At 52.2% G+C, this 14,072-nt stretch overlaps 1 protein-coding gene across 2 annotated transcripts in view; it reads right to left on the reverse strand.

Moving 5' to 3' along the window:
• Window positions 1–14,072, reverse strand: part of ADAMTS14 (ADAM metallopeptidase with thrombospondin type 1 motif 14) — an 88,532-nt gene that overhangs the window by 50,099 nt on the left and 24,361 nt on the right. For both annotated transcript variants that reach the window (XM_050803596.1, XM_050803595.1), the window contains exons 3-4: window positions 10,167–10,323; window positions 3,352–3,542 (exon numbers count right to left, since the gene is read on the reverse strand). In XM_050803596.1, the coding sequence (XP_050659553.1) occupies window positions 3,352–3,542; window positions 10,167–10,323 (348 nt within the window). The remainder of the gene's footprint in view (window positions 1–3,351; window positions 3,543–10,166; window positions 10,324–14,072) is intronic.

Below are 14,072 nucleotides of genomic sequence, written 5' to 3' on the forward strand. Positions count from 1 at the left end.
GTTCTCTTTTGAATGAGTTATAACATCTGCCTGGTTCCCTCATTAATGAGTAGAGTCAAATCTTTAACACATGTTCCCTTTTATTTCTCTATGAGAGTCATGAGTTTACCTTTTCCTGAAAACTATCTTTTAACAAAGTGAAGGATTCTGGGGCTGCAGTAGGGCCTGGCTTACAGTCCTGGGGTCTTCAGCCCCAGCTTTGGGCAGTAGGACCCAGGCTCCTACCACTCTTGGGCATCCTGAGGTCTCCCCTGCCCCTTTCCCCTTTCCTGCCCTTCCTCTTGTCCCCCACCTGCTGGCTCCAGGAGCCAAACCTGGCTCTCAGCATGGCCTCCCACTAATGGGGTCGGTCCCCAGCTGTGGCCTCAGGCTGGGCCTGTGATTTGTGGACACTGGGTGGGTGGTCGAGTGTTCCAGGATGGTGGGTGTGTTCAGATTCACAGGCATCCTCTCCCTCCCCTCCCTCTCTCATTCTCAAACAACTCCATGTGGTAGCCTTTGCTCTTTCTGTCCAAAACCACACACTAAGCTCCTGGGATGGAAGAAGTGTCCATACACAGAGGCGACCAGGGACAGACTTTCTAGCCCCCCACCTGCTCCCTGGGCTCCTGTAATTGGAACTGATCTCTGCTCCTGTTCTTTTGTTGATGTTGACATTGCAGAGAGAACTCTGCTGCTCTCTGCTGCTACCATCTCAATGGGTGCCAGCCCCCTGCTTTTCTCATAGATGCCATTCACCTCCACGTTTACCAATCACCTCTCAGGTCTCAGACCCTGTGCTGTGTGTGCTGTTGGGATTCCTAAAAAGACAAAGCCCCGCCTTTAAGGAACTCACCTTCCCAAACTCAGGTGAGGAACAACTTATACACGCAAAAACAAACAATGTAACAATAATAATGACAGAAAACATTACTTGAGTACCCACTATGTGTGAGGCATGTGCTAGATACCCTGGATACTAAATCTTCACAAACCCAAGAGCAGACACTATTATGAAAAAGCAGAGGCTCTAAGGGGCTAAACTGTAGCAGACACAAACTGGGGTGCCAGGACAGCTCAGAACAATTTCTCCAGCGGCCATGGCTGTGTCTAACCCCTCTCCAGCCTTGGAGCACTGATGCTCTTCAAAGAGTGGCATGTGACCCAGGTTAGGCCAATCAGAGTCCTGCCCTGGGAGATTTTTGCCTGGCAACCACAGGGGAAACTCCTTTTGTCTCCAGCCATGGATGGGGATAGGAGTCAGCGTTGTCTTGTCAGCGGCCAGAATGTCTGGTAGAGAAGTTGGTCAGAGAGAATCAGGATGTCACAGAGAGAGAAGCGAGCCTGAAAACTTCCTCTAGTTCCAATTACTCTCACAACCAGCTCCAACCTGTCCCTCCCCCAGTCTGACCCATGAGCCAAGAAATTACCACATTTGTCTTAATCTAGATTGAGTTGGTTTTTCATCACTTGCATCCTATGATGAGCAACACAGGTTCCCTGCCCAAGGTCACAGAGACATTAAGGGGCTGTCCCTCTAGTGACCACCTCATCAAAGGGGCAGCCAGATTATGGACCCAGGCAACGCCCTACCAATGTTTCCAGGGGGACTGACATGACGTGGGATTGACATTTCTCCCCATCAACTGTTCCATTCCCAGAAATGCATGACCAGTCACTTTATGAAGGTCACAGTATTATCACCAACCACCGCCCACCGACAGCATATGCTCTGCATGGCCATGCTCTATGCCGTGCACTCGTTTTATCCTCCCCAAAACCTCTGGTAGTAAGTACTGTTAATGCTGCTTGCAAAGCGCAGAAGGAGATACTCCAGAGGGTTCTTAACTCGCCCCCAAAGTCACAAAGACAGGAAGGGGCCGAGTCAGACTGTGTGCTCTTGGTGGACTCACTAATATTCCTCTTAGTGCAGTAGCACAATCAATTGCACACCCCTCACAGCCTGTCAGCACTGCCCATGTTAGACTGAGGATAAGGCGACTCTATCCCAGCCCTGGCATACTGCAGTCATCTGTCGGTCTGGATGATCATGCAACTAGCCAACCTCTTTATCCTCTCCAAACAGGCCTAGGGGCAGAGGGCCCTAACATCAAGGCCAGTGAGGGCCCATGCAGGGGCTGGAAGCTTTGGCCTTCAAAAGAGGCCTCGCTCAAATTCTTCGGGACCCACCACGTACATATCTTCTTTCTTAGCTCTGGTATTCCAGATGAATGTTTATGATGAGCCATTAACCTGGTCACCTTGCAGAGGCTCAGAGGTGAAGGGCACCTGCCCTGCTGCCTCCTGTTGATGTGGCATTTTCCCTTGTACACTGCTGCCCACCTTCTCCCCGCCTGGACTGCACAGCATCCTATGCTGAGCTGGGGTCTTTCCCAGTGGGTCACCTGCCTCCGGTACTGCACTTCACAGGGAAGGGCTGAGGATCCGGCCCCCATCCCCAGCATCTGACCCCTGACTGCACTATTTCTACCTTGGGTCTCACTTCACCCAGACAGGTCCCCATCTTTTCCCAGAACCACACAGCCACAGGCACCCTGACAAAGGCCCCATGCTTTCACCCCCCTTTCCCTCTTGCTCTTCATTGTCTCTGCCCCTTTAGCCCAGGGATGCTCACTCGGGGCTACCTGTGGCCTACAGTGTGTTTTGTTTGGCATCCACAGTGGGTTTCTCTTTTAACATTTAAAAACTGGAAATGTTCACTTAAATATCTGGATTAAAATTTTCCATAATAAAATTTTTAAACACTTTTAAAAATAACTACATTTCTGATTTTTCTTGAAAAACTAGGTTTTCTGTGACGAGAGTCCTGTATCTCTGCAGGACAACTGCAGGCAGCAGCTGAGGGCACGGGCTCTCTGCTTCACCATGGTCTTAGAATCTGCCCACATCCCCGATTGTCCTTGCCTGTCTGCGCACACCCAAGGCCCGTGTCAGGGCCTCAGGACCCACTTTACAGATTGACAGCTCCTTGGCCAGTCTCCCCAGCCTGGGGTTGGGCATTTTTTCCAGATGATGAGTCCCAGGGAAGTCCCTTCAACTCCAACACAAGCAAGGCTCCAGGCCACGCCTGAGCCAGACTCTGAACGTGTCCAAGCCCAGAACCCACTGTCCACAGGCAGGAGGCCAGGTGGGTCACCTCAGCCCAGGTATGTACAGCTGGGATCAGGCCAATTCAGGCTCATTATACCGTCGAACCTGGCTGCCAAGGGCGTGCCTGCTGGGCTAAGGAGTAAGCAATGACTCACCCAAGTTCACCTGAAAAATACCAGGCCCCAGAAACTTCCATTTGGATCAGCACTGGGGCCCACCCCACCCCACTCCCCTCGAGTCCCAGGACACGTGGACACTCACAATATTCATGAGGGTGAGGACGTAGTTCTGCACATGCTCCTTGCCATGGAAGCGAACCACCGAGTCATCCACCACCAGCAGCACCTCGATGCTGTAGCTGCCTGGCTTGGCATGCCGCCGCTTCCGCTCTGTGTCGCCCAGCTGGTCCCCTACCAGGCCCAGCAGGTTGGGAAGGTCTCCCAGGCCAAAGGCTGGAACCAAGACAGGAAGAGAGTGAGGTCCAACCCACAGGAGAGGCTGTCACTGTGACATCACCCCCCACCTACCTCTGGCTCCATCACGGGCACCCTTTTCCCTGCCTCTGTAAGTAAAGCAGTATGAGGCATTGTTCCATACCAGGTCAACTCATGGGCAAGAACCATTTTCCTGCTACGAGGGCATGGCTAAGTCTTTGAAGCAATGAGTAGCAGAGTGGGGAGAACTGACCCAGAGCAGAATGCCTGGGTTCCAGGAGCCACTCATCCTATCTCTCTGGGCATCCCAGGCCCCATCCCTCGCTTCTCTGGCCTCCATCGCCTCTCCTATAACATGAGGATGAACCACCCTTTATCTCTAACCCACAACGTTGCTGTAAAAATCAAAGTTGGCAATATCTCCATAAAGGAAAAAAGTCACGGGGCTACTGTGGCCTCACAGGGCATCTGAGGAACTCTCGGATACTCCTATGAGCCCTGAGCCTCTCCAATCCCACCCAGGAACTGTCAGGGACCCCAAATTTCACCATCGCTGCTTTGCCCTTTTGGCTAAAAGCAAAATAGCATTTATTAACTTGTATTATATAATCCAAGAGTTACTAAACTTTTTCTGTAAAGGGCCAGATAAATATTTTAGGCTCTGTGGGTCATTCATTCTCGGTCACAACCATTCGATTCTGACACTGAAGCACACAATCAGCCGCAGATGAGACTGTGAGTGTGTCTGTGTTCCAATCCAACCTCCTCTACAAGACAGCTGCCAGGCTGTACCTGGCCCTGGGCCTTACCTTTACTGACCTCTAATCTAATCTAACGCAAACCAATCTAATCTAATCTTTACAACAACTCTACCAGATTGTTGTCCCTATTACACTGGTGAACACATTGAAGTTCAAAGATGTTAAGTAGCTTCTCGTGTGGGTCTGTCTGAATCAAAAGCCCATGCTTTGAAACATTACCATCGATGCCGCCATGTACAAGGGTAACAGCTTGAGCGCTGTCAGTCATCTATGCTATAGCCTGAATGAAGATAAACTCTGCCGGGGCGGTAGAGTGAGGGTACGTGGACACGTCGCAGGGAAAGCTAAGAAGGCAGGACAGGAGGCTGGGGTCTCTCAAGAAGGCTCCAGAGCCTTAACTCTTAATGACTTCCCCCCATCTCACTCTGAAGTTTTGATACTCGTACCATTAATTTCTAAGAACCTTAATTTATCCACAGGTATTTGAGAGCTCCCCAGATAGGAGGCTGGGACTGAGGATGTAAAGAGGCCACCATGCTATCCCCAGCATGTATCAGGGCTGTGGTAGCAGGAGGGGCCCCGCACTAGTCAATGGATGGACAAGGGGTAGCCTCTGCCCTTGAGCCCACTGCCCAGCAGAGGGGACAAATAAGAAATTGGATTGTAACAATACAAGAATATCAAAGGCTACCATAGGACTGATCAGAGAAGGCGCCCCCTGGAGATCCAGACCTGTTGGGGGAGGCTTCCTGAGGAGGGGACACTGAAGCTGGGGCTGAACAGAGAGCACGAGAAAACCCACTTCAGCACAGAGGGCAGAGGGCCCTGTCCCTGCCCAGTCCATTGTGATTATTTATGTTACACACGGGACCGAGTGTGTGCAGACCCCGTCCACACGTGGGTGACGCACATGGATGCATCCGCGGGAACCTCTGCAGAGACCTGAGCCACCTCTACGCTGCTACCCACACAGGTTCTCAGGTAACGGGGATCTGAGGACGGGTAACAGGGAACACACAGGGCTCGGTGCTACCGTTTGTTTTTATCTCCTCTTTGCTGAGTGGTGCTATAGTGCAAAGGAACAAAGCCCTAGACTTAAGAGCTGGAAAAATGTGTGGCTACTGGCCTGGCAGGGAAAGCCCTCTGGGTGGACGCACAGCCTGGTGAGCAGGGCTCGGGTGGGTTTCATCCTCACTTACCCTTGAGGCTGGCGCTGCTCTGAGCTCACACTGCAGGCAGTTTCTGGTGGCCCTGGTGTCTGAGCCAATGGCAAGCGCAGCAGCCCATCACCAAACTCCTGGGAGAGAGGAGGGCCGCCCCTGGCAGAGGAGGGGAAGGCACAAGGCTCTGTCCATGGAGCAGGGAGAATAAATAACAGTCACCCTCAACACATGGGCTGTGCCCAGAAGTGTAAGCCCTGCCAGTGGAATGCCGCACTTGACCTCTCACAGCCCTCCCTGCCAGGCATGTCACAGGAAGGCTGGAGAGGTTACCCCACTCACCCTAGGTCACACAGCAGCTTCATGACAACAGTCCAGAAAGTAAACTCAGGCCTCCCCCAGCCATGACCACACTCTATCAGGGCACAGCCATAATTCTCTCTCTGCAGACTTTCTGGGGAATTAGGGAGGAGCAGCCAGCATTAGCCTTGGATGCTGTGGGGGGCTCCAGCTGCACCCTCTTCTGTGGGTCCCTCATCCTTCAGGATGACAGGAGCAGACAACCCTCAGGGCAGAGCAGGGCCCGCCAGCCACTGGGAAGCTGCCATGAGCCACCCAAGAAGCCCCAGGCCAATGGAAAATGGTGCAGCTGCTTTGAAAATACAGTTGACAGTTAAACCTAGAGGTGCCATGTGACCCAGTAATTCCACTGCTAAGTATGTACTCAAGAGAATTGAAAACGTATGTTCACATAAAAACTTGACACGAATGTTCACAGCAGCATTTCATAGTAGCCAAAAGATAGAAACAACTCCAGTGTCCACCAGATGAATGATAAATGTGGCATGTCCGTACGCTGGACGGGAGTTCCATCATAAAGAGGAGAGAAGCATCAAGACAGGCGATCCCATGGATGAGCCTTGAAAACACGCTGAGTGAAAGAAGCCAGGCACCAAAGGCACATACTGTATGATTTCATCCTATGAAACATCCTGAATAGGCAAATCCTATTTAGAAAGATAGATATCTTATTTAGAAAGATAGAAAGTAGATTAGTGGTTGCCAGGGGGCATTGGACGGTGGGGAAACAGGAGCAACTACAACTAATGGATGGGAATGTTCTGGAATTAGATGGAAGTGATGGCTGCACAGCATTGTGAATATAGTTTTAAAAACCCAGCGAATCGTATGCCTCAAAATGGTTAAAATGGTGAATTTTATCTCAATTGTTTGTAAAGCAGTTGCCCTGAGCCCCAGCCCGGCTGGCGTCCCTGGCATGGGCAGCCCCAAGGAGAGCTGGAGCTCCGGCTGCAGGAGCACATACCCCGTTCGTATCCTCAGGAGGGAATCGGGGGTGGGAACGGGGTTCCGGAGAGTACGACCATGGGTTAAATAGGAGAGGGCAGCATTTGGAGCAGGAGAGCATTCAGGGCACAGCCTCAGGGGCCAAGGCAGGGCCGTGGGGTGAGGGCCAGCTCGAGCCTGGGGGCCCAGCACTGGGAATTCCTTCCCCTGGACTCTGAACAGTTCAGTTTCTCCCCAGAGCCTTGGGAAAGGATCACGTAACTCTTCTTTGGAGTTCATGATGGATGTGTGTGTATATGAGTGTGTGTGTGTGTTTGAGAGTGTGTGAGTGTGTGAAGGGGTGTGTATGGGGGGGTGTCAATGTGTGTGAGCATGGGTAGATGCAGGGTTGTGAGAGTGTGTGAGTGTGTGAAGGGGTGTGTATGTGGGGGGGGTGTCAATGTGTGTGAGCATGGGTAGATGTGGGGTTGTGAGAGTGTGTGAGTGTGTGAAGGGGTGTGTATGTGGGGGGTGTCAATGTGTGTGAGCATGGGTAGATGTGGGGTTGTGAGAGTGTGTGAGTGTGTGAAGGGGTGTGTATGTGAGGGGTGTGTGTGTGAGCATGGGTAGATGTGAAGGTGTGTGTATGTGGGGGGGGGTGTCAATGTGTGTGAGCATGGGTAGATGTGGGGTTGTGAGAGTGTGTGAGTGTGTGAAGGGGTGTGTATGTGGGGGGTGTCAATGTGTGTGAGCATGGGTAGATGTGGGGTTGTGAGAGTGTGTGAGTGTGTAGAGGGGTCTATATGTGTGTATGCAGGTGTGCAAATGTGGGTGGGTATAAGTATGTGTTTGTCAGTGTGTGAGTGTGGGTGTATGGGAGTGTGTGTGTGGGTGTGTTTGTGTCAGTATGTGAGCATGAGTGTATGGGTAGGGTGTGTCTGTGTGTGAGTGTGTGTTTGTGTCAGTGTGTGAGCATGAGTGTATGGGTGGGGTGTGTCTGTGTGTGAGTGTGGGTGGGTGTGTGTGTGTGTTTGTGTCAGTGTGTGAGCATGAGTGTATGGGTGGGGTGTGTCTGTGTGTGAGTGTGGGTGTATGGGTGTGTGTGTGTGTGTTTGTGTCAGTATGTGAGCATGAGTGTATGGGTGGGGTGTGTCTGTGTCTGTGTGTGTATGGGTGTGTGTGTGTACAGTATGTGAGCATGAGTGTATGGGTGGGGTGTGTCTGTGTGTGAGTGTGGGTTATGGGTGTGTCAGTGTGTGTGAGCATGAGTGTATGGGTGGGGTGTGTCTGTGTGTGAGTGTGGGTGTATGGGGGTGTGTGTGTGTGTTTGTGTCAGTGTGTGAGCATGAGTGTATGGGTGGGGTGTGTCCCCCCACACGCCCTTTTCAGGAAGCAGCAGCTGTGGCCTTACTGAGTGCCAAGAGGAATTGTCCCCTCCACCCCAGGTTCACTGGTGCACCTCAGACTCCCTTACAGTGGAGCAGGGGGCTGGAACCCCCTCCACAGACTCAGCCCAGTAAGCAAACCCGTGTAGTGGAGCCTCTGATGCCTCCCTGCTCTCCTTCCTCCAGGGACAGGCCTGCTGCTGTGAGTGACACAGAGATGGAGACTTGGCATCTGTCCTCCAGGACTCCTAGCCTGGGTAGGAGAAGAGAACAGACCCAGGAGACTCCCAGGTCTGAGGAACCAAGGGGAGGGACACCTGTGGATGATGGGGACAGGTGGAGATGCAGAGGTCCCCAGTCTGAGGGAGATTCCCCAAAAGCCTTTGGCCGGCTGCTAGGCAGGCTTTGAGCACCTGGCCAGGCCTCCAAGGCACCTCTCTGTGTGTGGAAAACCAGACCCAAAGAGCCAAGCTGAAGCCTCTGGCTTTAATCAAGTATGTGAAGTGGAGACAGGCACGGCTAGAAATGCGTCTCCCCACACTGGGCTCAGCCCCACAACTGGCCTTCAAATAGAAGTACAAGTCGCAGCTTTCCAAGAAAGTCTTCTCCTGCCCCTGGTGTTTCTAAGGAAGGCCCATAGACGGACCAGGGCCTGGCCTCACTGGAGTTCCAGCCCTGGAGCCTGGTGTGGGGCAAGAGTCGCAGCTACATTTCTTTGGGTCTGAACTCCAGCTCCATGTGCTCAGTGGTCTCAGCTTCCCAGCTGCCCACCATGGTGGCTGGTGATGCAGATGTTCCAGGCTCACAGCTCTGGAGCTGGACTTCCCCAACATCTCTTCCCAAAAGAGGGAACCTTATGGTCTTTGGATTCAGAATTGGCCTAAAAAAATGGAGCCCATGGGAGACTCATTCCTCTTCCCACCCCTGGTGGAGGGAAGGGTGCCCTGAAATCCACACCAGCGCTCAGACGCCCCACCAGCCCTGCCCTCCCCACCTTAGGCCTGCAGAATCCTCTGGCTCTGGTGCCACGGCTCTCTTGTGAGTGACACTTGGAGAGCAGCTGGAGCTTCAATGGATACACCATCTGTGGGGACAACTGGCTTCCAGGCATTTCTCACGCCAAGCCCAGTCCCACAGGGAGCTGGCACAACGGTGTGTGTGGTCCAGTCATAACCAGATTTCACCTATGGCCTCCTCATCTCTTCTTGGCCAAAGGAGCTTTGTGACACTGTGAAGCTGACCACGGGCCCAGGACCAGCACCTGTCACATCCAGTTTATTTGCCCAACCATAAGTCTTGAGTGCCTCTGGTGTGTAGGCTCCTGCACTGGTCACCTGGGCGCAGGGATGCCCCTTCCCTCAGGGGGTTCCCACCCTAACACGTCAGCAGTTACCCTTAATAATACTGTAAGGAGAGCTGCCATTTATCCAGCACCTACTACATGCCAAGCCCTATACTGGGATTTTCATAGACACCATCACCATTACATATAACATTTACAGGTAGACATGGATCATCTCTGCTTTACTGATGAGGAAAATGAGGGCTCAGAGATCTTAGGTAACTTGCCTTGGATCACGCAGTAGACAGACTTGAAGATAGGATTGTAAAATGGTCTACAGGACACACAGCTGACCGTGATGCCCTGACACCAGGCAGCCTCCCTGCAGGTGCCCTAATAACTCCTTTCCTGTGGTTCCCACACGGTTGAGTTGACTTTAGGGGGAAAAACTCACTGCAGGCATTCTACCTTCTGCCTTGGCTCAGAAATAGCCTTGAGAAGAAATAGTGAGCTCCTCAGAGACCTCTGGAGTCCCAGGGACCACAGTTCAGGACACAAGTGGCTCCTCTGGCCCCTAGCTCCAGCCAATTACAGCAGCTCCTAGAACGCAATGGGGTTTCTCTGCCAGTACAGCAGATCTATGTGGCCCAGTCCCATTTTACAGGTAAGAAGACTGAGGCCAGGCATGGACAGCTTAAGGACAGAAGTTACCGGGAAACACTCCAGAGGTAGGGAGAGAAGCAGCGCACAGGCCCCTACCTACAGCCTACCTTCATTGTGCAGGTCCCCGTGAGGTTCTGCCCACTCCTGCTGGACGGCCTCCCGGCGGTACACCACATGTGTCCTCCCGCTGGCCTCCTTCTCCTGCTGGCCCCGCTCCAGAGGCTCAATGAAGAAGTCGGTGCTATCTGTGCGGATGAGACCCGCCTGAACCAGGGACGGCAAGCACGGGGGAAGAGAGAGAGAAGAGCATGAACACAGTACAGCTGACAGGCGAGCATCTGTGAGTACACATATGTGACCCTACATGCGTGCAGGCTCTTCCTCCAGGGCCTTGAGAAGCCCTGGGATTCCATGACATTCTATGAGGCCCTGGCAGGGGAATGGGAGGAGGTGATAGGAAAGCTGAGCAAAGGGGCCCACCCTCCTTTCAGCAAAGCAGATCCATTTTTACTGTGTTGTCTATCCATGGGGCTCTGCATAAAATCTCATTACATCAGAGCTTCTATTGCTTACAAAAAGCAGAGGCACAAAAGCCACTGCCATAAGGCACATGCACACACACCAAGGCACTGCACTCCAGCCCGAAGCACATCACAAGGGTTTGGCTTTACCTAGAGGCAGACAGGAAAATCCTAGGGGCAAAGGCTCATTATCCCTAAGGTGTGCTGGTCCCCCACTTCAATACGAAGCGCTGTTATTTCAGGTTGAAAGCACATGGGTGTGCACATGGCGGGATGGGGGTTTGGGGACAGGGAGGAGGGCAGCTAATGCTCATTCACGATAAATGAGCCAGGAGTGCGTGTTTTTCATCTAATGTTTCCCTACATCAAATATTCCCTTAAAAAATCAGGTGTTGGCCTTGGAAATAAAAACAAAAAAATATGATGGCAAAGCCCAGCAAATGTGTTATTATCCCCCAGTGAAGGCACTCATCACAGGGGCCAATGAAACATACAACTAGATGTGGGTTAAAGTATGTGTGTCTGCATATGCACATGTGTATACACACACACACACACACACCACGTCATCCTACAAAGTACTAAGAGTATCTACCGCAGTGGATGGAAAATAATAGGCATGATTTACAAATAAATATTTGTTGAATTCCTTCACTTGTTCAACAAGTATCTATTGAGTGCTTACTACATAACAAGGACTGGGAGCGCAGCTGTGAACACAAAGCAGTGAATGAAGGAAGCGTTTCTATAAATTCACTGGACCTTCTCCATTTGAATTGGAACTCCAGTGACAACACAACCCAATTCCACCCACTTCCCACTTCCCACCTCCTCCTGTTCTGAGGCTGCATCTCAGGAGCCCCCTCCAAGTCCGACTGAACACCTACCACTAAGCCCCCAACAGCAGCCAACGTTTTCTGTGCCCCTTCTAGCTGTTTTGTGGATCAGACAGAAAGCATCATTTTGGAGCCAAATCAAGACGGTTGCCTTCTGTGCTTCATCAACAGGCCCAATCGAGAGACCAAGAAATGTTCCAGGGAAAAACGGCATTATTGGAACAAATTTGAGGCTTCCCTGTAACCATTTTATCAGGTAACACTCAATTGTCTGCAAAAGTTCTGATGTGCTTGTTAAAATGTCAGTGTCAAACCTTATACTGAGCACACATGCATCCATGCAGAGCAGTTTGATTTTGTACCTACTGTGTGCCTGCTATGGGCAGGGAGAAACGGAAAAATAAGGCCCAAGAGCTGAAGGCAGCCAATGTCCTGCCCGGTGCTATGACAAAGTGTGGACACGTGTCCCAAAGGAGGTGCCATCTGTGGGTCCTGAAGGATGATTATCCATCAGGTTCCTGGTTGCAAGGATTAGAAATTCAACTCAAACCCCCTGACCTGAAGGGGAAGGTACTAGCCCCAGGACACACTGAGGCAGGGGCTAAGACTGGAAGTGAGAGACCCAGCACTCTTACCATCCCTCCCCTCAGTTCCCCCTACACCAGCTTCATCCTCCCTCCTCCAAGACAAGCTATACATCCCCTGTCCTTGCAGACACATCTCCACTCTGCCATCAGAGACAACGAGATTCTCCCTTCACAGTCCCACCCAGGCTGAGTCACATGGTCACCCAGGGACTGTCAGCCCAGGTTTCCACAGCAGGCAGAAGGGAGAAATTGTTAGGGTGCAAAAGAAACCGACGCGAGAAGGAAAGAGCATACGAGGTAGAGGGGAAGGCCCCCGGGTGAGGGTGGAAATGCAGGAAGGACAGTGTGGGGAGGGGACCAGGGCATTCAGGCTCAGGGACAGAGGTTGAGCCCAAACCTGGACAAAAAGTAGTGGCCAAATCCAAAGGAGTCTGCCACTGTGCACCTGCAGAACCCCAACGGGAGGCCTGTCTTCCAGCTGGTGGCTCCAGGCCCGGGACACGCCTCCAAGGCCTACCACAGCTTTGTTGCCACGAGGGCCTGTGATGAACTCTCAGCCAAGCCCTGCATGATTTATCCCATCCCCCTTTCTACACCCGTGTCTGATACCCAGAGGGACCCCTGGGTCCCTTGTACCCCTGGAACAAGCAAGCAAGAGACAGCATGAGTCAGAGGCCACTGCTCCATCCAGGTCACGGGCACACAAACCTGGCTGGCCCAGGGCAGTGGCCTGCGCCGTCTCAGTCCATCACACCTCTCAAGCTGCCTAGCAGAGGCAAACTCTCCAGAGCAAGAAGTGGAAGGCTCTACTCAGCGCCTCCCACACACCAGGCACCTGGTCAAGGCCCTCCCCAGTTCTGGGGCTTGGTTAAATGGTTCCACAAAGAGGATCCTTCAAGCCTGGCACTCCCTGCCCCACAGCCCAGAGACTCCACGGGGTCTCGAGGGCTCGGTGCCTCATATGAGGGATACGGTTCCCAGAATGAAACCACTGCCTTCCAGCCCGCCCCTTCCTCTGGCCCACAATCATGGGCTACAGACCTTTCAGGATCATCGTGCTCATCCCAGTCTGAAGCATTATACTTCGACAACATCCCCAGTTAGGAGACCTCTAGCTTTTACTTGGATGCCTCCAGTGACAGAGAGCTCCCTCCCTCAAGATGTAACAGATTCTGAATAGGGACACTCCTAACATTGTATTCAGCGTGAACACACTTCCCTACTTTCCAACGTTTATAAATCGTCTTCTTATCACTGTTATTAACAACAGTACCTGCCACTCATATTTTTATATATTGTCTTATTTTATCTTTAGAGCCCTATAAGGTAGGCACTTATGTTAGACCCATTTCATGGATGAGGAAATAGAGGTTCAGAAGGGTTAAGTAACTGGCCCAGTCACCCAGCAAGTAAGTGTCAGCACTCTTAACCACAATGCTGTATTACCTGGGTTCATCCCCCAGGCCTGCTTCTGCCCTCAGGAGCCACTTGGAGCAAGAAAACATTGCTTTCCTAGTACCACCTGCAAATCCCTGGGCCTCTGGTCTGACCTTGCAGAGCAAGGACACTCATTCTCCAACTCTCCACCTCTGGGCAAAACCCTCCCATGGAGGCCAGCACACCTCTCACCAAGGATATGAGAAGGAAGGGCAGGGCACAGCCCATAAAAGAAACAGTCCCTCCCACTCCCCAGGTGACCTCCCCCGCCACCTAGCCTAAAAGGATTCTTACCCCTACACATACCATCCTCATCACACCCTCACTGTTCTCAGCAGAATGGGAACCCCCAGGACCCTGGGTCTGGTCCAGCCTCCACACCCTTAGGCCTCTCCCCAGGAAAGGGTTAAAGGATCTGTCTTTCACCATCCCAGTAAACTGTTTAGGACAAAGAAGCCAGAACCAAGCCCTGTCCTGCGTAATCCGTAATCCGAGAAATAAGTTTCTAAATTTCTTTGCAACTGTGGATCCTCACAGCCCCCAAGGGGTCAGGGCGGAACCTCCCCAGAGACTGTCCTTGTCCCATTGCATGCATCCCACCCAGGCCTTGACAGGCAGCTCTCATCCAGGTC

The sequence above is a fragment of the Macaca thibetana genome, chromosome 9 (genome assembly GCF_024542745.1).
Source record: "Macaca thibetana thibetana isolate TM-01 chromosome 9, ASM2454274v1, whole genome shotgun sequence".
Taxonomy (NCBI): Eukaryota; Metazoa; Chordata; class Mammalia; order Primates; family Cercopithecidae; genus Macaca; species Macaca thibetana.